This window comes from Chanodichthys erythropterus, chromosome 20 (genome assembly GCF_024489055.1).
Source record: "Chanodichthys erythropterus isolate Z2021 chromosome 20, ASM2448905v1, whole genome shotgun sequence".
NCBI classification, from domain to species: Eukaryota; Metazoa; Chordata; class Actinopteri; order Cypriniformes; family Xenocyprididae; genus Chanodichthys; species Chanodichthys erythropterus.
In genome coordinates, this window is record NC_090240.1 from 29,907,648 (window position 1) to 29,930,379 (window position 22,732).

General features: G+C 38.0%; 1 protein-coding gene across 2 annotated transcripts in view; it reads left to right on the plus strand.

Moving 5' to 3' along the window:
* Nucleotides 1–22,732, plus strand: part of chchd6a (coiled-coil-helix-coiled-coil-helix domain containing 6a) — an 81,711-nt gene that overhangs the window by 36,663 nt on the left and 22,316 nt on the right. For both annotated transcript variants that reach the window (XM_067371320.1, XM_067371322.1), the window contains 2 exons: nt 5,252–5,322; nt 19,554–19,689. In XM_067371320.1, the coding sequence (XP_067227421.1) occupies nt 5,252–5,322; nt 19,554–19,689 (207 nt within the window). The remainder of the gene's footprint in view (nt 1–5,251; nt 5,323–19,553; nt 19,690–22,732) is intronic.

The following is a 22,732-nucleotide window of genomic DNA, read 5'->3' on the forward strand; positions in this document are numbered from 1 at the left end:
GCATGTTATATATTTTTGGCAACAGTTCTTCTAACCCTAATTGATGGAGTGTGTAGCTTTTCATTTCTTAAACAACCATGTAGGAAGCCATATCATTGCCATATTGAAGGAAGACAAAACCAAGATTCACCAGGCTCAAATTGGGGCTGGGAGGGAGCATGAAGAAATATTTTCACACATGAATTGGCACCTCTGAGTCCAGACCTTAAATTCATTGAAAGTCTTTGGGATGTGATGGAGTAGACTTTACAGAGTGCTCACCTCTTGCATTGTCAATACAAGATCTTGACCAAAAATTGATGTACTTCTTGATGGAAATAAATGTTGTGATGTTATTTCCATCAAATAAATTGGGATTACATTTTAACTAAGGCCCTGTACACACTGTAAGTTTCAGGAGGGACAACCACATTTAAATACAGGAGTGAATCCCCTAAATTATCATTACATGTGTGTACAGAACATGACTCACTCTCGAAAATGCGATGATTGACCGCTTGGAAACCATAACGATGTTCTGGTGTCTCTAGTGTTTGGTATCTGTTATTATGACAAAACACTCGTTATTTTCAGCAATTTAACTAAACACACTAACACAGTCGACGGAGGCGTCGTGTTTTGTTTATGCTTGTACAGCCTGTTTCACACAGAGTGCGCTCTATCTGTGTTGCCATTATCACTCGTTATAAACGTTTTTGGGCTTGTTTAAGCTCTTCTCATAAAGCAAACAGGTTTATGGAGTAATTAAAGTGAGCAGACATGAATCACGATATTTTGGTCTTATTTTCAGCATAAAGCATTTGGATTTATTTAGGTTTATCATGGGCTTATTCTTGTTCACTGATTTTTCTAGCAAGATCTGGCAAGACGGATAAGAAAAGGCTCGCGCTTTCCCTGTGATTCACCGCACATACAGAAGAGAGACACATCTCGGATAAAGGTTACAAAACATCATTAACAACTAGTTGTTGAGTTCCATACACACTGCATTGAATTTCTGTAAATGCGGTTGTCACTACCTTTATTTTGCGGGAGTTAATTCGGTTGTAGGATATGGTTGTCACTCCCGTATTTTACTCAACTGTGTGTGTACAGAACGAGATTAAGCACTAAAAGGTGAACTGACAACCGAATTTAGCTGCAGTGTGTACGTGGCCTAAGTTTAATGGTGCAGCACTCGAATATTTTAATAGTCTGTAAATTGTATCTTGCCTATTTATACCACTACTAGGATAGGTTGTACCTTATACAGGTGCAATAGGCCCCAGATGCAATGCCTGTTCCTAGTACTTTATCCTGTGTACATGCCACAGAATATAACCGTTCAACCAATATGTTTTATCAGTTTTTTTACTTTTACTCTTTTTGCTTTTAGGATTCAAACCTTCATCCTCCACAGTCTTTGCCGTGTGTACATAGCCTGAGTATCTGGAACATGTGCTCTAACAACTGTGCCACGGTTCTAAAATTGAAGGTTCTTTTTGATAGTACACTAACACGGTTTACAGTCATAAAGGTTGGTTAATGCTTTGGGTCTATAGATTCCCCAGAGCTGATCCCTGTCTGTCACAGGAAGTGCTCGTCCTTAGGAGGAAGTCTTGCAGCAAATGCACCCTGCAGTGAAGCATAGCTGCCCGATACAGATTAAAATGCTGATTGGATTAGAAATGCAGCGGCTGTGACTGAAAGGCGAGGGTGTCACTGACGGGCAGTGCCAGGCAAAGAGGAGAATGACAAAGCAGGTGCCAGCTGCGTGATTATAACGAACAAATCCCTTCCTGCTGCGATGCTACAGGAAGGGACGCTCTGTGCTAATGCATGCGAGGATGCGAGAGAGGTTTTTCATTTCGGTAACCCTTATCTTTCCCCTCTGTGTTCTCATTTAGAGTCACTTGTTCATTTCTAACATAAATCCTTCCAATGTCAACTGCTGTATAGCAGCTGTGATGATGGTCAGATATCATTATCTTCCAGTGAAAGACATGGAAAATGTCAAAGACTTTGAAAGTATCCAAAGGCCCCATGTAAATCTCAACAATTGCTTCAGATCTATACGTAAGTGTTTTTCATTTACAGAATTAGGGTCCTAAGCTCACTGGCCCTGGCAGGAAAGCTCTTGTTATTGAGGATTAGTTTTGTTTTACAGCATTAAGTGTTTCCCGCTGGCATGAAAATGACCCTGAATTGAAGATCTGTCAGGGATTGCTCCCCAAAAGGATAAAGGGATTCAGGAAATGTATTTGGGTCAGTGTGTCGGTAATTCTGCTAGACTCTGTTGCATCATACGCAACAGTTTTCACTCTTTAATTTGCATATGATGAAGGATCCGCCCACATGGTGGTTAACATTTTCTAGATGCCTGTAGAATGAGTTTGATAATATTGCTGGTGATGGAGAGCATTTTTATGAATACATTACCGCATGGTAAAATTGGCCCGCATATACTGAGTCGGAGGCTTGACGAAAGCAGTTTGCTTTGTTGTATTTACTTTAGAAACAGGAAGTCTGGGAAGGGCATATAGCTTTTTTCTTTTCTTAAAATCTCTATAGTGCAGGAAGAGTTATCAATATTTTTGCTTCATGTGATTTACTGTAAGAAAGACTGTAAATTTCATTTCTATATGTCTCATTTCATACCGTATGTAAAGATGCCATTTAAATAGTCTTGAAGTTGGCATTAAACTGAAGCTGCGATTCTTCCCTATTGTGACGTGTATCTGAGTGAAGCAGATGAAAAAATGTAGGGTGGTACTTGTCCATCGGCAATTGATTGGATCATTAGATGGTTGTGGTTTGGTATTGGTTGATCTCATGTGAATGACAGGTCGTCCCGCCCTCGCGCCAGTAAACACGTCATCATAGAAGAGAAGAAATGTCAGCCAAATTTTTTTTTTTTTTGGTGCACAAAACCTGGTCTTAACATCAGAGAAAAAAATAAAATGATGAACAAAATAAATAACTCTAAATTATAACATTTGTTTTCTTGCATGTACTGTAAATGGCTTTGTATGTTCATAGCATCAGAATCTGAGAAAGGTGTCCCCACAAGGTGTAACGCCTCATTAAAACCCTTAACATTTAGTAGTTGTCTTTGTGATCGTGCTTAAATAGCCAAATGTTCTTCTACTGCAAGAGGTAGAATTAATAGCTGAAAACTATTAACTGACTTAAATAATTTAGGATCTAGATGTTCAAAGGTCTCTTCGAGCCTCATACACTCATCATTTGGCTCTTTTCCATTTTGTTTCTTGTCTGTACACGGGAAATCAGAAACATATACAAGAGAGTGTTCGGTGTCTTTATGTGACTCTCTTAAGTGCCATAATTGTCTTCCCAAGATGCATTTTCTCTCCCCATGGCCTTTTAAAATATTTGCATTACAAAAGTTTGGAATCACTATGAAATGTTTATATTTTTGAATGAAATTGTTGATTACAAAATAAAATCACCAATCTTTTAAAAAATTCTATTCTATTCTAGTCTATTCTATTCTATTCTATTCTATTCTATTCTATTCTAGTCTAGTCTAGTCTAGTCTATTCTAGTCTATTCTAGTCTAGTCTATATTCTATCAGCTTTGCTCATTGTATAATCCCTCACTTGCATTCTAGCAGTCAGTTTATTGAGGTATACAGATGAAGGTTACAAAATAAGATCACCAATCATTTAAAAAAAAAATATATATATATATTCTATTCTATATTCCACGGATGGGCAACTTCGGTCCTGGAGGGCCAGTGTCCTGCAGAGTTTATCTCCATCCTTGATTAAAAACTCACTTGCCTATCCACCTGTTTCCTGTAAAAGAGAACGTGGGTACAACTTCCGGTGAGGCGGCGGAAGTAGCATACCAATGGTATTTTGTGTTCTAATTAGCGAAGAGGCTAAGTGTTTTTTGGATCATTGTTTACTTTGTAAAGTTTCAAATCTTTATGAGAGATGTCGTTATGGTGCTCAGGGACAACATCTCAGTTTACTACATTAATATCACAATACAATAAACAGTTTTCGTGCCCTTAATTGCTCTTTACTTTACTGACCTTCCACAAAAGTGCTGCTGCATGACTAGAGCATCCTGACCCTGCAATACGAACAAGCCGCTGTCTGTACTTCCCGTCACTGATGCTAGCACCAAAGCCTTTTGATGTTATTGACTACTAACGTGTCGTGCGTGCCAGATCCAGTCGCGTTTCCACTGTATGCGATGCTAAAGGCTACTTATGTTAACCACTGCAATAATACACTTATGGAAAATATCAGAGACTGCTTGAGGAATGAAGACAGTTCTTATGTGATTATAATCGTGTATTTATTTGGTTTAATGTTTTATCTGTCTCTTCCCTGTGCCTGTTGATTCCTGACAAATGCATATTTCACAGATTCACACTCCGGTTAACTCTTATAACTCATAACTCTTGTTGTCTTCTCATGAGCTCCCTCTGTTGCTCTGGCTGAAAGGATCAGGATAGATAGACGGAGAGATCGCGCAAACATCCTCGGATATCAATCGTCGCATAATTTAGAGGAAAATTAATAGAAAGTCTCAGAAAAGTGACGTAAACATAGGGTATGTTATCAATATATTTCTAAATGTGTAAGCCTTTAGATTTAAAAGCCTTAATGGAATTGTTTTTTGCATTCTTGTGATCGCAAATAAATGGAAGCAGGCGCAACTGAATAGGTCTGTGTTTTCTTTTTATGTCAATATAAATATCAGTTAGATTTAGCTTGATTGATGTGCACTCCTGACATAAATTAATACATTACTATTACTGTAACATTTTTTTATTGTAAAACATTGTTCAAATATTGATGCCGGAATCTTAAATCTTTAAGTAAAAAACAAACGTTCGCAAGTTTGGATCGTTAAATCTTGAATCACTGTCAACTGTTGAATGAATGAGTGTCACGTCCAGCTTGTTTACTTCGAACCGGAAGAAACTCCGACGTTTGACGCAAGGCCTCATGGGGTGTAGGAAACTTGTGGATAACTAAGTTATCCTAATTCTACTAATCCTAAAGACCTTGATTAGCTGGTTCAGGTGTGTTTGATTAGGGTTGGAGCTAAACTCTGCTGGGCAGTGGCCCTCCAGGACCGGAGTTGCCCATCCCTGCTATATTCTATTCTATCAGCTTTATGTTTATTGTATAATCTTGCATTCTGTCATCACTTGCATTCTAGCAGTTAGTTTATTGAGATATTCAGATGAAGTTCATTTCATAATCAGTATTTTTATTGTTTGTGTTTCAGAATGAGGAACGCTTCAGGACGTCTGCCGAACAGTTTCACACTGCTGCAACCAGAAGTGAAGCCAATATAAAGTAAGAAGTGATTATGGAATTGTCACTTAATTATAATGCAAATATTTTAAGATTAAAATAAGCGCTAACAGCATCTGCTTGTTTTCAGGGCAGGATTTAGTGTTAAAGGGTTAGTTCACCCAAAAATGAAAATCCTGTAATTTATTACTTACCCTCATGCCGTTCCACACCCGTAAGACCTTCGTTAATCTTCGGAACGCAAATTAAGATATTTTTGTTGAAATGGCTCCGTGAGGCCTTCATAGCCAGCAATGACATTTCCTCTGTCAAGATCCATAAAGGTACTAAAAACATATTTAAATCGGTTCATGTGAGTACAGTGGTTCAATATTAATATTATAAAGTGACCAGAATATTTTTGGTGCGCCAAAAAAAACAAAATAACAGCTTATATAGTGATTTACACGCGATCAGAATCATGATTCAACACAGAAGAATCATAACACTGCGAAGCTTCCTGAAACAGTGTTTTAAAATTGTTATTTTGTTTTTTTGGTGCACCAAAAATATTCTCGTTGCTTTATAATATTAATATTGAACCACTGAACTCACATGAACTGATTTAGATGTGTTTTTAGTACATTAATGGATCTTGAGAGAGGAAATGACATTGCTGGCTATGGAGGCCTCACTGAGTCATCGGATTTCAACAAAAATATCTTAATTTGTGTTCTGAAGATTAACGAAGGTCTTACAGGTGTGGAACGGCATGAGGGTGAGTAATAAATTACAGAATTTTCATTTTTGTGTGAACTAACCCTTTAAAGAACAATCAAACGTTTCTTGCAACTATTTGTTTTTTAATTGATTATATAGAAAAAATGGTCACCTAAAGAGACTTTTTTAGTTAAGTGGGTATAAAAGTTAACAGACCTCAGATTTAAGTTTCCCATGTTTAAAAAATTGATGCAGACATTTACTAAACAAACACGCCTGAAAAAAAATCTTATTTTGTTCCGGCTGATAACAGCCTCATAATAACCTTGACTTTCCTGAATAGAGATGAGATTTTTTTAGTGCCTTGAAGATGTTTCATTAAATTAATGATCATGTTGCCGGCAAGGTAAGCCTTTCTGCAGTCCTCTAGTTTACTTCCTGAAATAGTCTATAATTGATGATAGGGTCAAAAGCGAGGCACCATCGTAGCCTTGCTCCATTGCTTTCAAAGGAATATGGCCTGGTTTCTATGGAGATAGGTCATTTCTGTCCCTTCTCGGCAAGTGGTAGAATGAAAGTAAGTGCATGTGGAAGGTGCAGAACATGCCAGAATGGACGGGCAGATTCTCATTAACGTAAACGCAACATCTGAAGAGCCCTCCCCCAAACATCGATTATTATTCTTTGCTATCAACTTCATGTTGTGGTCGCTATCTGACTTTCTTCCACCTCTCAGAACCCGAGTGTGGAATTGGCAAGGTTGAATTGCATTTGAGATTCATTAAAGCCAATTTCTTTTCTCCTATGCAGGAGACACAAGCATTTTGTTCTCTCTAGGTCCGAATGAATCTCCAGCTGCTGTAATTAATGCAGATTGTTTGTAGCTCACCACGACCCTACCGTCGCCCAGAGCTGCTCACCATTTGCTGAGGATTTTTTTTTTAAAAAACACGTTTTCTCCTTCCCTCTTTTTTTCTGTCTCCACCACAGTACTCTGTCTCTACCTCTTTCCAGCCATTCTTTCTATCTCTAGTTTCCGAATGTATTTGTCCCATTCGTTTTCTCATTCGGAGGGGGGGATTGAATAGTTAAAAAGAGAAAAAGGTTTCAGACTGCATCCTTATCTTTTATGAGGGAATGAATTGCGCATTGCAGCAGAACTGTACTTACAGTGGTGTACACTGATGAGCAAAAACTTTATGACCAGTCACATGTGAAGCGAATATCATTCTCTAAGGTCTGGGTAGATTAGATGGTAAGCAAACAATCAGTTCTTGTAATCAATATGTTGGATGCGGAAATAAAGTGACTTTGACATGGGCCACATTGTCAAATTATGGCAAGGTGACTGGGTCAAAGTATCTCTGAAATGGCAAGGCTTGTAGGTTGCTCCTGGTCACCAGTGGTGAGAATTTAACAACAGTGGTCAGAGGAGGGACAAACCACAAACCGGGTGTTGTGCTCCCAAGGCTCATCGATGCACAAAGGCAACAAAGGCCATCCCATCTGGTCTGAGCCAACAGAAGGTTCTGGAAGGAATGTGTTACAACATGCAGTGCATCGCGCACTGCTGCGAATGGGGCTGCATAGCTGCAGACCAATCCGAGTGGCTATGATGACCTGTCCACCACCAAAAGCACCCACAACGGCTCGGATGTAAATACATAGCACAAGTAAACTGCCTCTACACAAGCTAGGGTACACTGTAAATTTTAATGATTTTAACGTTAAAATTTGAATGATTTTAACGTTAAAAGACTAAAAATTCTATGGTGAAAAACAGTTAAAGGTGCTAAAGAGGATGTTTTGTTTTATACATTTTTGCAATATTACTTGAAACTGTCTTTACTAACTGATAAAAGACTATTTATTAGGCGCACTGAAAGTAATAATATTAATATAAATCATCTGTGCACGAGGTAGGGCCTTAAAAACATCAGCCAATCGTTTACGCAATCACTGCCGTGATGTTCCATGTGAGAGACGAGCGCGGCTGTGCGCTCCAGTAACTTTCCACACTCCACAGGCGCCGCATGCAATGTTTTTGTCAGGAGACAGGAATAACGACTGCAGATTATAAGTTACCTGCGGTGAGTCCGACATAATGAATCCAAAAAACACGACACAGCAAATGCCGGTGGTAAACACTCGTGTTCCAATACTCGTGCACGAGTTTTGGGAGGCGTTCCTTTGAAGTTTCAAAAACTCAGTCTTTGGATTCTCAGTCGACGAAAAAATCCTCTCTATCACCTTTAATTGGTTTACAGAAAGTTTCCGTACCATATACAGTGCATAACTGTAATAGACCTAACGGTACATTTAATGTCATTTTACAGGAAATACCGTTAAATCTACCATTTTTGGAAGTGAAAAATAACTAGTCATTTTATAATTTACAGTGAAAAACCGTAAATTGACATTCCCACAATTCCCTGTGTGAAACTTCACATTTGATGTATTTTTGTTGAAATAACTGTTTCTTCTTATTTTTTTCTAATCAGTTATGTACATTAGGGTTTTATGTTACATCTAATGTTGTTAAATTAATGTTTATTGCATTTTTAAAATTTCATGTGTGTTACCGTGATTGTGTTTAGTGTTTGTGTGAATGACACACTGCGCAGCTTCTATTGTCCCTCTCAGCTTGTGGAAAAGCTGCTTGTGATGAACTTTGATTAATCATGTGACTCATCATCACTACTGTGTTTGGTGGTTGTCAGTGTATTACAAAGGTATGAAACAGATATTAGTACTTCAATAGGTTGGTAAATTTAAAGGTCCCGTTCTTCGTGATCCCATGTTTCAAACTTTAGTTAGTGTGTAATGTTGTTGTTGTTAGAGTATAAATAAAATCTGTAAAATTTTAAAGCTCAAAGTTCAATGCCAAGCGAGATATTTTATTTAACAGAAGTCGCCTACATCGAACGGCCAGTTTGGACTTACATCCCTCTACTTCCTTCTTTAATGACGTAACTAAAACAGTTTTTTGACTAACCTCCGCCCACAGGAATACACAAGAGTTGCGTTTGTAGAGTGTGTTTGTCGCCATGTCGTCGAAACGCTGTTATTTTCATCCCGCAGTTCAATCACCGGGTCTAATTCCGGCTCAAATTGATAGGGTAAAATTAAAGACATGTTTACAATAACACTGAGCGCGTGCATCTCCACGTTATGGTGAGAGGCGTGACCTTTCCGGGCAAGGAGCGCTAAGCTGCTGTCGAATCACAACACAGGAACCGCTGGCACAATCAGAACTCGTTATGTATTTCTGCAGGAGGGACTTCATAGAACAAGGAAGTCATCAGCCCGTTTTTATGACAGTGGAAACAGCGGTATACAGATAAGTAAATTGTGTGAAAAATACTGTTTTTTTACATGCGAAACATGAACACGTGTTGTATTGCACACTATAAACACAATCAAAGCTTCAAAAAAACCACGAAAAACGGGACCTTTAACATTATATCAGTTAATTAAATACGTTTTTTTTTTTACTGTAAATTTAACAGTTTGTTTTACAGTGTAAAATAAACAGTTATGAACCGTAATTATTACAATATAAACCTTTAAATTATATGTTTTTTAGCTGTAACATAGACAGTAAACTAAGTGCTTTCACTTAAAACCTAAAACATTGCTACCGTATTTTTTACGATAAAGTTCTGGCAACCACAGCTGCCTTTGTTTTACTGTAAATTTTACGGGGATTTTTTTTTTTTTTTACAGTCTTCTTGATGCTCTTTATTAATGTGTTTTTCAATTTAAAAAATATTTTACTCGTTCAAATTGTTCAAATTTCCAAAGAAATTTGGATGAAATTTTCTACAACCTAGCTGAAATTTCAGTGCACTCCTGGTATTATCATAGCTTAATAGTTATTTTATTGTTATGTCATGTCCTAGACAACAAATTTGCTAAAAATATTGTTAGAGTTAGATAGCAATTTAACTAGAATCCAGCAGTTTTTCCTGTTTGATTGATTTCTGTTTCCATGATAACAGCGGTGACTGATTAGTGGATGTCTTTACATAGAATCCACTTTTTATACTATTTTTATACTATTTATACTATTTTTGATCATCTCCAGAGCTTGTGGTTGCTTTGTTTTGAATGGATTGTACATAAAAATGATTTGCTCTATAGATATTTTTGAAAGCCATTTTTCTTCTGGATCCCTTCTGTTATGTCTGGCTTTTCATCCAAACCCCCCACAGAACAAAGCACTGTGGGATCTTTTGTGCGTTAGCTAATTTTTTGTAAAGGAGGGCAATCATTCAAAACATTTAAATCCTGAATTCACCAGACGACACTTAAAATTGCCTTCATGTTTGACAATACAAAAATAACACTTTTGACCGTTAAACCTGCAGATGGCTTGTGACTAATTCTCTCCCAGCATGCTTTGTGCTAGATTTAAAGAGGGATTTGAAACGATAATCTCGCAAGGCCGTCCCAGAGTGCGGTATCGTGTAGCGAGGCAACACGCCATTGAGCTCAGATCGTCAGATCGAGTGTACGTGATTTAGGTGTGTAATTGTTTGTGTTAGCTTGTTTCCTCTCCTGTCCCTCTTGAGTCTCACAGGTTTTGTACCAGCTGTCGGTAAGTGCCAGTCGTAGGTGCAAAGATGGCAAAGAGGCGAGTGCTTTGAGGTTATACAAACGATGTTGGCACCTGGGTAATGAGCTTCCCCCTGGGTATGTCTCATCTGCCAATCAGAGCACAGAAGAACATCTGTACATGACTACTTCAGTTTTTGTGTCTTTGTTGGTAGTGTATGACCTTGTTCTTTTACTAAAACAGCCGAGCCGAAAGCAGACTGAAGCATCTCTTTAAAGTCACATGAAATGGTGTTCACAACCCTTTTTACTTTTGTAATGAGATGGTGAAATGAGAGGAAAAAAGTAGGCGTTTCGTGATAGAATAGAGCCAGATGTCTGGAATTGAAAGATTGACAGAAGGAAGTTTGGTGATGTCCACTGGAACATTGTTGCAGATTTGTTCTTAATGAGAGATTCAGAGGTCCCCATTTTTAAAGGGGGCCTATTATGCTATTTTATATTTTCAACTTTATTTAATTTTGCTGTTTAGCATGAAAAATGTCTGCAAAGTTACAATGCATAAAGTCACTCCAAAGGAAGTATTCACTATATCAGTGCGCACTGTTTCTGAACTCCCTGAAAAAGCCTCGATTGTAGTCTTTCTTCCAGGAACGTACATGTCACAATAAAAAAAGGGGCGAGGCCTTGTTACATTGCGTTAGTAATGTGTTGAAACTCACAGTTATGGTAAAGGTGCGTATCATTTCTGAAACACACTTGAAGTGGTTGACCAATCACAACACTCGGTTCCAACTGACCAATCAGAGCACATTGTGCTTTTCAGAAGGATACCAAAACTAAATAGACCATTATAGACAGAATGGTAAGAGAGGTGCTGCAGCATAAATACACACTGTATTGCCAAAAGTATTGGGACACCCCTCCAAATCATTGAATTCAGGTGTTTCAATCACTTCCATGGCCACAGATTTATAAAATCAGGCACCTAGGCATGCAGACTGCTTCTACAAACATTTGTGAAAGAATGTGTCACTCTCAGGAGCTCAGTGAATTCAAGCGTGGTACCGTGATAGGTTGCCACCTGTGCAATAAGTCAATTCGTGAAATTTCCTTACTACTAAATATTCCAGTGGTATCATTACAAAGTGGAAGCAATTGGGAACAACAGCAACTCAACCACAAAGTGGTAGGTCACGTAAAATCACAGAGCAGGGTCGGCGCACGCTGAGGCACACAGTGCGCAGAAGTCAGCAACTTTCTGCAGAGTCAATAGCTACAGACCTCCAAACTTCGTGTGGCCTTCAGATTAGCTCAAGAACAGTGCGTAGAGAGCTTCATGGAATGGGTTTCCATGGCCGAACAGCTGCAGCCAAGCCTTACATCATCAAGTGCAATGCAAAGCATCGGATGCAGTGGTGTAAAGCACGCTGCCACAGGACTCTAGAGCAGTGGAGACGTGTTCTCTGGAGTGACTAATTATATTTTCAAACATGAAAACCTATTCTAGTACATCCCGAAAACAAAATCAAGACTTTGAAAAAGGGCATAATAGGTCCCCTTTAATTTTAAACATCATGCACTGATTAATTAACACACATTCTTGGTGTTTGTGTGTGCAAAGTAAAAATTGGATCAATTTTAACATCGATTTTGAGTTTAAATTTGAAAGACTAGAAATTTCTAATCAATTCTTTCTTAAGCCTTGTTTCCACCAAAAATACTCAGAACAATTTGTTCCGGGAACTTTTTTCCCCCAGACCCGTTGGTCTCTGCGTTTCCATAGTGGTCTAAAGTACCATGAAGAAGAATCCAGTGACGTAGGAGTGCGCGCGACTTTCCAGTTCCCACTGGATTTCATCCTCCGCATATAAGATTAATAAAGCCTGAACCTCGTCGTCAGCCCATCGGTCGTATTTTAAAATCCACGTTGATTCGAATAGCTAACAACTCTTACTGCACGCACTGCAACAGACTTATAAAAATGGTGGTTGAAATAAAATGCTGTGTGGAGTCAACCAATCAGCATGTTCAGTGCCCAAGTCCCACTCCCGAAAGTTCCTGAACTTTGAAAAATACTTCCTCGTGAGCAGGGACTTTCTGAGGGGGAAGATTTTACCTGGAACTTTATTTAGACCCTGGTTCCTGCGGTTGAAACACACCGAGTACCACCCCAAAGTCCCTAGATCCTGGAGAAAGTTCCTGTGGTGGAAACGGGGCTTTAGTTTCCGCACTAGCTTAGGTACAGTTTGTTCAGTCCGTCCAATCCACTTGTTGGCAGTTATATTGCAGAGTTTTAGCAAGCATTTTTGCTGTTCTACCTGCGTGGAGCTGATGTTTTAATCCTGGTTTTAATCCCTGAGGCTACGGCAGCTTCCAGACCCCCGACTTCTGGAGCATGACAAGGCCGCCGTTTAATCCTCACCCGCCTCACGAGCCTCGAGCGGTTCAGGGTCCCTCTGTCGTTTGCCTCGCCAACACATGGAGCTCTAACACAGCAATGGCTTCAGGGCCATTCTGCCCCCATTCCCAAGCGAGGAGTGCGGTGGATCTGATAACTCAAATTGAAAATGCCTGCTGAGAAACTGCGATCCAGCCAAGGCGAACTACCTAACCTACAGGGTTGTTAAGAAACTTAGCTAGACCTGTCAGTCAGGGATATGGTCTAGGCAGTGAGAGGGGTGAATTGGGTGCATCACAAGAGGTTTGAATGTGTTTGCTAATGCTGAGGTTCAATGCAAGAAGTTGTTGGTTATTGTAATCAAATGAAACCCACACAAAAATGTGCTAGTTATATTGCACACCAAACTGAAAAATAATATTATTAATTATATTTTGCATAACAAATGTTTTTTTTCTATATTTTTCTCCAATTCTAATTTCAGTATTGCAAAAAAAAAAAGAAATAAGTTTATTAAATAAAATCTTAATATAAATACTGAAATATTGTAATGAAAGTCAATTTTTTTTTATTCACAATAAATATTACCCTGATACATTTACATGTTTTAATGTGAATAATATATCTATTTTTACTTTTTGAGTAGGTAGTTCACTTTAACCTAACTGATTTCATTCAGAAACAAAAAGAGTGTTCATAGTGAGTCATTGCATCACTCACTAAACTCTTTCATTCAAAAACATTAATGCATTTTCTCATTAAATATATGAGATTAAATTGATAACCAGACACAGTCACTGTGAACTGCAAGAGCTGTTCATGAATTTCTCAATTTATTTTTGTGTTGCTTAGAAAAAAATATAGTTTTGAAACAACACGAGGGTGAGTAAATCATGACACAATGTTTATTTTTGGGTGAACTGTCTCTTTAAAAGAATGAAGCAAAGTAAAGGAAGCAAACAAGAATAGTAAGAAATGCATCTGGTCAGCGTCATGCTTGGTCTCCCTTCCCAGTAAACTTGCTTGCTCTTTGGCAGCCAATTATATAGCCTTAGCCAGGCATTTGTTGTTGTTTTTTTGTGTGTTTTTTTGCGATGGATGTTGTTTGCGGGCTCTCAGAGGAAAGGCCCTCATTAGAGGAACTCTTGGCTGGAAGGGTGGGTGGAAGTGTGGGACGACTAGACTGTGGGTCATAAGTCTTGCTTTAGCACAGCCATAGTACAGCACATGTTCATAAGTCTTTTGCAACCTAAATAAAAGTAAAAACCAGCAGTGCTTCTTTTTTTTTTTTTTTTCTCACAAGAAATACTTTTTTCACACGCCAGAGGTTTCTGGTTTGAATTCTGATAATTATCTTGTAGCATTCTCTTCTCACCATGCTCTCTTCACTTCATTTGTTCAGGTGAATGAAGAACTTTATTTGACCATGATGAGTCATTGTCATCATGGGTAATTTATGTAGTTTTTGTAGTTACATTGCTTTGAGAGTTTTGCATTGGTATTTTAGACTTTTATCATAACCTTTTCTTCTGTAATTGGGGGTGGTGTGGCCTAGGAAGGTTCCATCTCCACCAGGAATGATTCATGAATAGTCCCCAGTTGTACACCTTTGAAGACATCTCAGTTTGCGTAACCATCGGCAGCTCCTTTTCAGTCTTTAAGTCAGGGTGAATGAATTGAAAACTTGTCCAGATCACATTTTACCCCAAAATCAAAAGGGAAAAAATGTACATACAAAAGCAGTTATTTTATCTGCATTGTGACATTGTTTTCATGACATTTCAACCCCCAAATTCTTATCATAATTTGTCCAGACATTTTATTTTAGACTTGTTTTTAATTATTCTCAGTGGTGATTCTCATTAGATTCAGTAATTTATTGCTGTATTGCAGAAAATACATTTTCCCCAAATTAAATAAGCATAAATTAAAGAACTACATGTAGAATATTAATCTATCAATTTGTTATATTATATTATATTATATTATATTATATTATATTATATTATATTATATTATATTATATTATATTATATTATATTATATTATATTAATTATATTATATTATATTATATTATATTATATTATATTATATTATATTATATTATATTATATTATATTATATTATATTACCATTAAGCTATCAACATTAATATTATTTTTCTATCATTTTAATGTCAATATCAACATGAAAATGTTTAATATTATGTATATCAATTTTAATATGACTGTTAACATTATGCATTCTTCATTTATATTAATAATAATGTCAATATTAATATTCAAATTAATATAGCCAGTTTGTAATGTCGTCATTTTTTTTTCATCAAATATTTATTATTTTTCATCTGTTACATTAATGCAGGGCTCACCAAACAGAGATGAAAAGCTAAAGTCTTATGAGCTGCATGTTTCAGAGTGAAGCATGCAGTGCATTTCATTTATTAGAATTATTAAATATTCATTTTTTACAGTACAATTGTAATTTACAACAGTAATATATTTCTTTAGCTTTATTGTCTTTGATTTTAGAATTAGTTATACTAATACTAGTACAACAACAACTACTACTACTAATTATTACTAATATTAACATCAGATAACTTTGAACATGCAAGTTTGCCATTATATTATAGAAATACCAGAGGATACTTCAAGTACATATTTAACGTCTAAGGGGTTGGGCTGACAAAAAAAGTTTGTGCACCTCTTCATTAACATAAAGTCTTTTGAACTTCATTTGGGAGCTTTTATCATCAAATATTTTTTTAATGTAATTCATTTTATTACTTGATTGGCATGTCATGCAATTGAAGTCGACTAAAAGTGGTAATTTGACAGTCCTATAATATCAAATGATTTCAGGTGTGCTGAAAGTTGGATTCAAGTACAAATGTGTGATTTTTAAGAAGAGAGTTCTGCACTGCTGCTCTGTGGCCTCCTGGCTTGAGGACATGTCCGACAGCTCCCGCACCCCAACAACCCCTCACCTTGTCACGCCAGAGTAACATCTCCTCTCTACACCTGTCTCCATGCGGCGGGCCGAAGGTTACGGAAGCGTGCATGACTGTTGAGCTCCACGCGGTGATTGACTAGAGGCGAGAGAAGTGACTCCTCAGCACTTCAGAGACCGGTACCCTGGAGAGAGGTGCAGAACTCTGGCCCGTCGGTCTAGCATATGCGGACCCTGGCTACAGGAGTAATTATCAGCTTTGTCAGATCCCTCGGAGCACTTCTCTCCACTTTCTCTCTCTTTATCTCTTTCTTCCTCCCATCCTCCTCTCACCCTGTCAGGTTTAAGTGGGGCCCATCTCTGCAAAAAAACGCCGGCCCCTACAGGTGAGATTGGACGGGAGGGTGGAGGGATGGGGTCTAGGAGGAGAGGGGAGGAAGCCTGTGTTCAGTCAATTGAAAAGCTGTCAGAGTGCAAGCAAGCCCCTGGAAGGAGAGTTGACAAGATAAGACGAGGTTCTCATCTGCCAGCTGAGCTCGAGCGAGGTCAAGGCAACGGCGCTTCTAATCTAGTTAATTTTAGACCCTCGATTCGGAAAACATGTCGAGCCGAACTCTGAGCTGATAAAACCTTGTGGCCTACGTGTTACATCAAGTTTGATTTTGTGTTTTGTGTTCCCCTCTCGCCATTATTTGTTTATCTCAGTTTCTCAAGCATTCAGACAGTAATCCGAGTTTGAGTCGCGGAGATTTCCGTAGCGCGGTAATTCCAAGGTCTTGTTTTCTCTTATCAACAAGAGCTGATTGGAAATAATTAACAAGCGAGCGGAAGCTAAACCTCTGCACGGTCTTTGGTATCTACCAATTTTCAGCTAGTGCGCGGCTCCTTAGCATCAGAATAATGAGCTTGTCTCTCCAAGTTACAAGCACATGCTCCTACACACAGAATGTGTTTTAAGCTAATTTAATCTTTTGTAGTTGCTTTTTTCTTTGCATTTCATTTCCATATTTTTGAATTACGCTTTGTGCGTTTCCTTCTCGGAAAGGTTTCTGAAGTCGCGCTTTGTTCTGTAGCACTCTGCTCCGTTAAGGAGATTACAAATAATAGACGAAATTCTGGTAATTAACATTTAATCTTTAAACGCTGTGTTATTTATTTACAGATGTGAAATGAGGAAATGAGCGTCCCTTAAACAGGCACGGCTTCTGCTCTTCAAAGCAGAGCAGTTCGTAAGCAGCTCAGCTAATATTTTTATTAAAGACCTCACCTTCAATTTGGTTCAATTCAGTTCAGCCTTGGTTTGAGCAAGCCAATTTTCTGCTTCAGACTGCTTTAATAAACCCTCTGCTCTATCAGAAGCCTCTGCAGTTCCTGATGAAGGCAGTTTATTTTAAATTAAAGGAGAGTTTCTTATCTGCCGGAGCAAAGAATGTGACTACAGTAGTCGTTCTTCCTTTTGCAGGGTAATTAAAACAAAAAACGCTTTCGGCGGCTGATAAAAAATATGGGATCTGATACGTGGTGGCCCTCTAATGTTGCACAGATGTGCCAGTGATGGAAGTTTATTTCCTTCACCATTCTCCTTTCGGCCACATCTGGTTACCCCGAACGACCATAAGACGTACAGCCCTACTTGAAAAGGGATCAGCGGATTGGCGTATCTCTACCCTGCGTCAGTATGATGGCAATCGTTGATGATTTAATTGAACTTGCAAGTGAAACCTAAGCTAGATTAAAGCTTTAAATCGCCTTTCAATTAAGCAGGATGTCAGTCGATCGCCTGAAAGCCGCAGTCGTGGTGAAGCTGGAGGTGGATGCACGGCTTCACTTTGCTTAATCAGTCTAGTGATATTCGACATGACACCTGGCTAGCTGAGCTTTCATCAGCTTGACGGCAAGAGTTATTAGCTTGATTGGATAAACTGCACTATAAATACCTGTTTTGATGCTTAGGTTATGCTTTGAACAAAGATACAGCACTTAAAATGGATAATGTAGGTAGAAAAGTTTATCAGTCAAGCCATCTATAATTTTTGTGGTGCAACGCCTAGGTAATTAATAAAATAATTTTTACCAATAAACCCCCCCGAATTCTAGCGCACCTCAACTTTTTGATTTGATAATCCGGCCCTCGAATTAAACTACTTGAAGAGCCCTACTTTAAGGTGATGATACAAGGGGCAACTTTTTAAGCAATGTTGCTGGGCAATGTCGCTGAGCGTTGATGCTTGGGCACTTTACCATTGAGAATGGGCAAGAAATTTATATCTGGATACTTTAGATTGAAATGTGTTGCACATTCCCAATGGTAAAGTGCCCAAGCATTATCACACGGCAACATTGCCCAGCAACATTGCTTAAAAAGTTTCTCCGTGTATCATCACCTTTAAAGTTTATATGAAATACCACATACATTATTACAGTTAACTGACCTTTTGTATGAGAACTTGATTGGATAGACCACTCTATAAAACAAGATTTCTTAGCTTTACTTTTGTTGCTTTAGATTATGCTTTTTAGCAAAGATATTTGCACAAAAAAGCCTTTATTTGAACACCACATACATATCTGAGTCAATAATTTTAAATATTTTTTACAATAGCTGCTTGAATGTGTACTATTAGTTTGCTATAAAGATGGCTGAGCTATTGTCAGTTTGGCCATTTATTTGATTATATAAATCTTATAAAGTGTGTGTCTATATTAAATAAAGTGTTCTACTTTTATTTATTTATTTATTTATTTATTTATTTATTTAAATTTAATTTTATTCAGATACATTATCTGAGTGAGAACTAGCTTGTCTATCTTTTGTTAATTTGACAGCCAGATTTATTAGCTTGATTGGATAAAATATCTTTATAAAACTTTTGTGGTTGCGGTTTTATTTTCTTAGTATAGAATATGTTTTCAACATCATTTAACACAGTTTGAACACGTTCATTTTAATTAAATTCAATTTAACAATAGCTTGCCTGGCTTTCAAATTGGCATTGAGGACAATTAGTTTGATAAACTCTCATTTTTGGCTTTAGTTGTATTGTATTAGATTTCTTATGCTTTTTAGAAACGATACTTGCACAGTTCTCACCACATGCATTATCTGAGTCAATAACCGTCATTTAACCATCAGTGCAACAATGGCAGTTTGGATTCGCGTTATTAATTTGAGTGAAGGTGTTTGTCTGAAGTGAGGATGAATGACAGGTTATTTGCCACTCTCTTTTTTGCCTTCAGGGTCTACTGTACAGATGTACCAAGGAATTTGTCGGGTCTGTTCACTGCCTCCACCTCCTTCCCGCTCGCTGGGTTATTTATCATAGTTGTTCTAGTCACTGCCACTCTTGACACTGGTGTTATTAATGAATATCCACTCTGCCGGTAATTCAGTTTAACCTGTCTCCCTGCATTCATTCATTCTACTAAACCATCCACAGGAAGAGCGAAATTGAGGGAGGGGTCTGAGAGGGAGGGAGGAAATGAGTGAATCATGCGACTGTATTTTACCGCTGAGTTTGTTTTTTGGTTGCGCTTCATATTAAATATTTACTGTCACTGCATGCACAATCCTGCCTGGATGTGTACAACAATGTCCCTCTGCCTTTGCACAAGACACTTTTGCCCTAATGATTCCTTCTCCTTGACCTCTGACCTTTTCCACAGGCCGCGTAATGTGGAGCCAGTGTGTTTGAACCTACAAGCTCAGATCCTGAACTGCTATAGAGAGAACCGTGAGCAGACGCTTCAGTGTTCAGACCTGGCCAAAGAGTACATGCAGTGCATCAATGCCGTTAAGAAGGTAAGAAACCATAAAGATTTAGCTGGACTCTATGGTAAAGTTTTTGTTTAGAAGCATTTGTGACCTTAAGGGCACAGTTGAAAAAATCACAGTCCAAGCATATACTTTTCAAGCAGGCATTAAAAACTGATTTAAATTAATAAATATAAAACTATGTTATATAAATATACTAATAAAGTAATAAAACTAAATATAAATATTTTGCTAACACAATATATTGCTACCACTCCCATTGGTGCTTTTTTGGAATTGTGCTTTTCACTTGTGCCCTTTATAGTTTATTGAAATATGAATGTTCATGACATTCATAAATATATTAATGCATTTTAACTAATGTTCTGTAAAATATTTTAAGTTATTATAAAGAACATACACAAACTACCTCACATTTATTTAGAGTTTGTGTTCTGTAATTAACAATTCCTACATAGGTGAAGGATTTGAATATTATTAATAAATATTACATATGTTTTATGATGTATGATTCACTGATAGGAGGACATATAGAAGTCAAAGTAGTTTTTCATTTACATCTTATACCCAATTCACACTCCACCGATACACACTTCATCGGGTTTCGTAGGATCCATGTGTTACCCCTGTTGGCATCTTTTGCCGTTGGTCGGCACTTGTTTTTACCAATTGAACATGTTCGTTTTCTGTTTGTTGGGGTGTGGAATCTCTGAGAAGTGGTGTACTGTAATCTGGTGATTGTCCACATTAGTTGGCTTCTGTTGATGGAGTGTGAAATGGCCTTTAAATGTACAGTAGCATTAAAAGCCTGTTTGATACTAAAGGGATGTTCACACTAAAGCCTTGTGCACAATGGGACGATTATCGACTTATCGCCAGCGTTTTTCAAGACGTTTTTCGATGCGTATTTGTGTTCATACCCAAGCGATTTTCATTGGCAATGCGCCAAGTGAAAGTGAAAATTCAATCCCTGACAGTATATGGCGCAGTATAAGAGCACCCATAGTTTGTAGGGGTCCTCTTCGTTGTCGTCTTCTTAGGTATCAATGTGTGCTCGGCAAGACCATTTTGTGCTTGAGTGTCACCAAGTCATGTTTTACTGTAACTTCAGCAGCTCCAAGCATGTGAACAAAAGTGCCAATCTCATTGGTCAGACAGTTTTTAATGCCGAACGTCAAACCAAAAAAAACGAACCCGAGGCGTTTTTTTAAAAATGACACTTTTACGCCTGACATCTTGCGCGTCGGTGTGCACACTCACATTGGCGTCCCTTTGTTAAGTCCAGAGGCGTTAAACATCGGCAATAAGCACGTGTGATAATCGTCCCAGTGAGCACAAGGCTTAAGGTTGCCAAGTTGCTGTACTGTTGGTTGCTAGCAACTGTTCTATACAACTTTAAGCAGAGGAATATGTGAACTTCGCTCTTGCTTCCGTTTGTAGTAGGCATTCCTGTTGCTCAGTTGGTAGAGCATAGCCCTAGAAACACCAAGATCATGGATTTAATTGATTCGGGACACAAAAACTGATGAAATTTATCCCTTGAATGCACTGCAAGTCTCTTTCTGCCAAACGCATAAATATAAATGTAAATGTCCATTGGCAACCGCAGTGCATTTGCATAAAGTTGAACTCTCATCATTGGTCTGTAGCTCATGTCACCTCAAATCACCTCACATCGTCAAACCTTACTAAAAGAGTCACTTTCTAGTCATTTAGTTGATAATAATTTGCTGCCAGTATGAATGCCTCTTAAAGATCAAAGAGAGGGGCTGGAAAATGGTCATGTAAAACTCAATTTTGATTGTTATTGGTGCAAGAAACCTTGATAAACATAAGTGGACTGAAGTATATTTCAACAAAAAAAGAAAATTCAGTGGTCCAAACCTGTAAGACTTATTCTTGTATTCTGTGGAATACAAAAGAATATTTTATTTTTTAGTTTTTTTTTGTCCAATTCCATATATTGAAAGTCTATGGATGATGTCTGGACTCAAACGTTCTACAAAATATCTTCATTTTCACACACTTCATGTGTGTTCTACATTCATTAGAAGGAAAATCATACAGATTTTAGAAGAACATCAGGGTGAATAAATGATGACATGCTGCGTTCTAGTTGCCGGTCTTTTCTCAGACATTACATTCTCTGAAAGGCATAATTCACCCAAAAATGAAAATTATCCCATGATTTACTCACCTTCATGTCATCCTAGGTGTATATGACTATCTTCTTTTAGATGAACACAATTGGAGATATATTTTCCAATATATCCTTGCTCCTCCAGGCTTTATAATGATTGTGGATGGGGGGGGGCACATTTTAAAGCCCAAAATAATTGCCTCCATCCATAATCAAAGTAGTCCATACAACTCCAAGTGGTTAATAAAGGCCTTCTGAAGTGATTCAATGCATTGTTGTTAAAAAAAATATCCATATTTAAAACTTTATAAATTAAAATATTTAGCTTCCGGTGGACGACCGTGTGCACACTGCGCAAGTCGATACGCGCCAAATGAGTAACCCCTGATGCGATGTATGACGCAGGATGTAGGAGTATCGTAAGCTTAGACGCCTCTCACAGCTGTGCAACAAACTCAAAGCTTCTCTTCTCTTATATCGAAATCCTCAGACACTTCTAATTCGTGACCGGTGTTTTGTTTTGCTCTGTCCTCTGCGCTTTCGCGTTCATCATTGTGTCATGCATCGGTTCAGAGGATATGCTTCCGCCGCAAATTGATGCATATGGCCGTCTGCTGAAAGCTAGTTATTATAGATAATAAAGTTTTAAATATGGATATTACAAAAACGCATCGCTCCGCTTCAGAAGGACTTTATTAACCTCCTGGAGTCATATGGATTACTTTTTATGATGGATGCATTTTTGGCCCCCCAATTCACAACCATTATAAACCTTGAAGGAACAAGGATATTTTTAAATGTATCTCTGATTGTGTTCGTCTGAAAGAAGATATTCATACGCACATAGGATGTCATTTTCGGGTAAGTGTTTTGTGTTGGTCTGCAGCACCCTTGCTGCAGTGTTGTCAGTAAAGGTGTACTTTTCAAGGT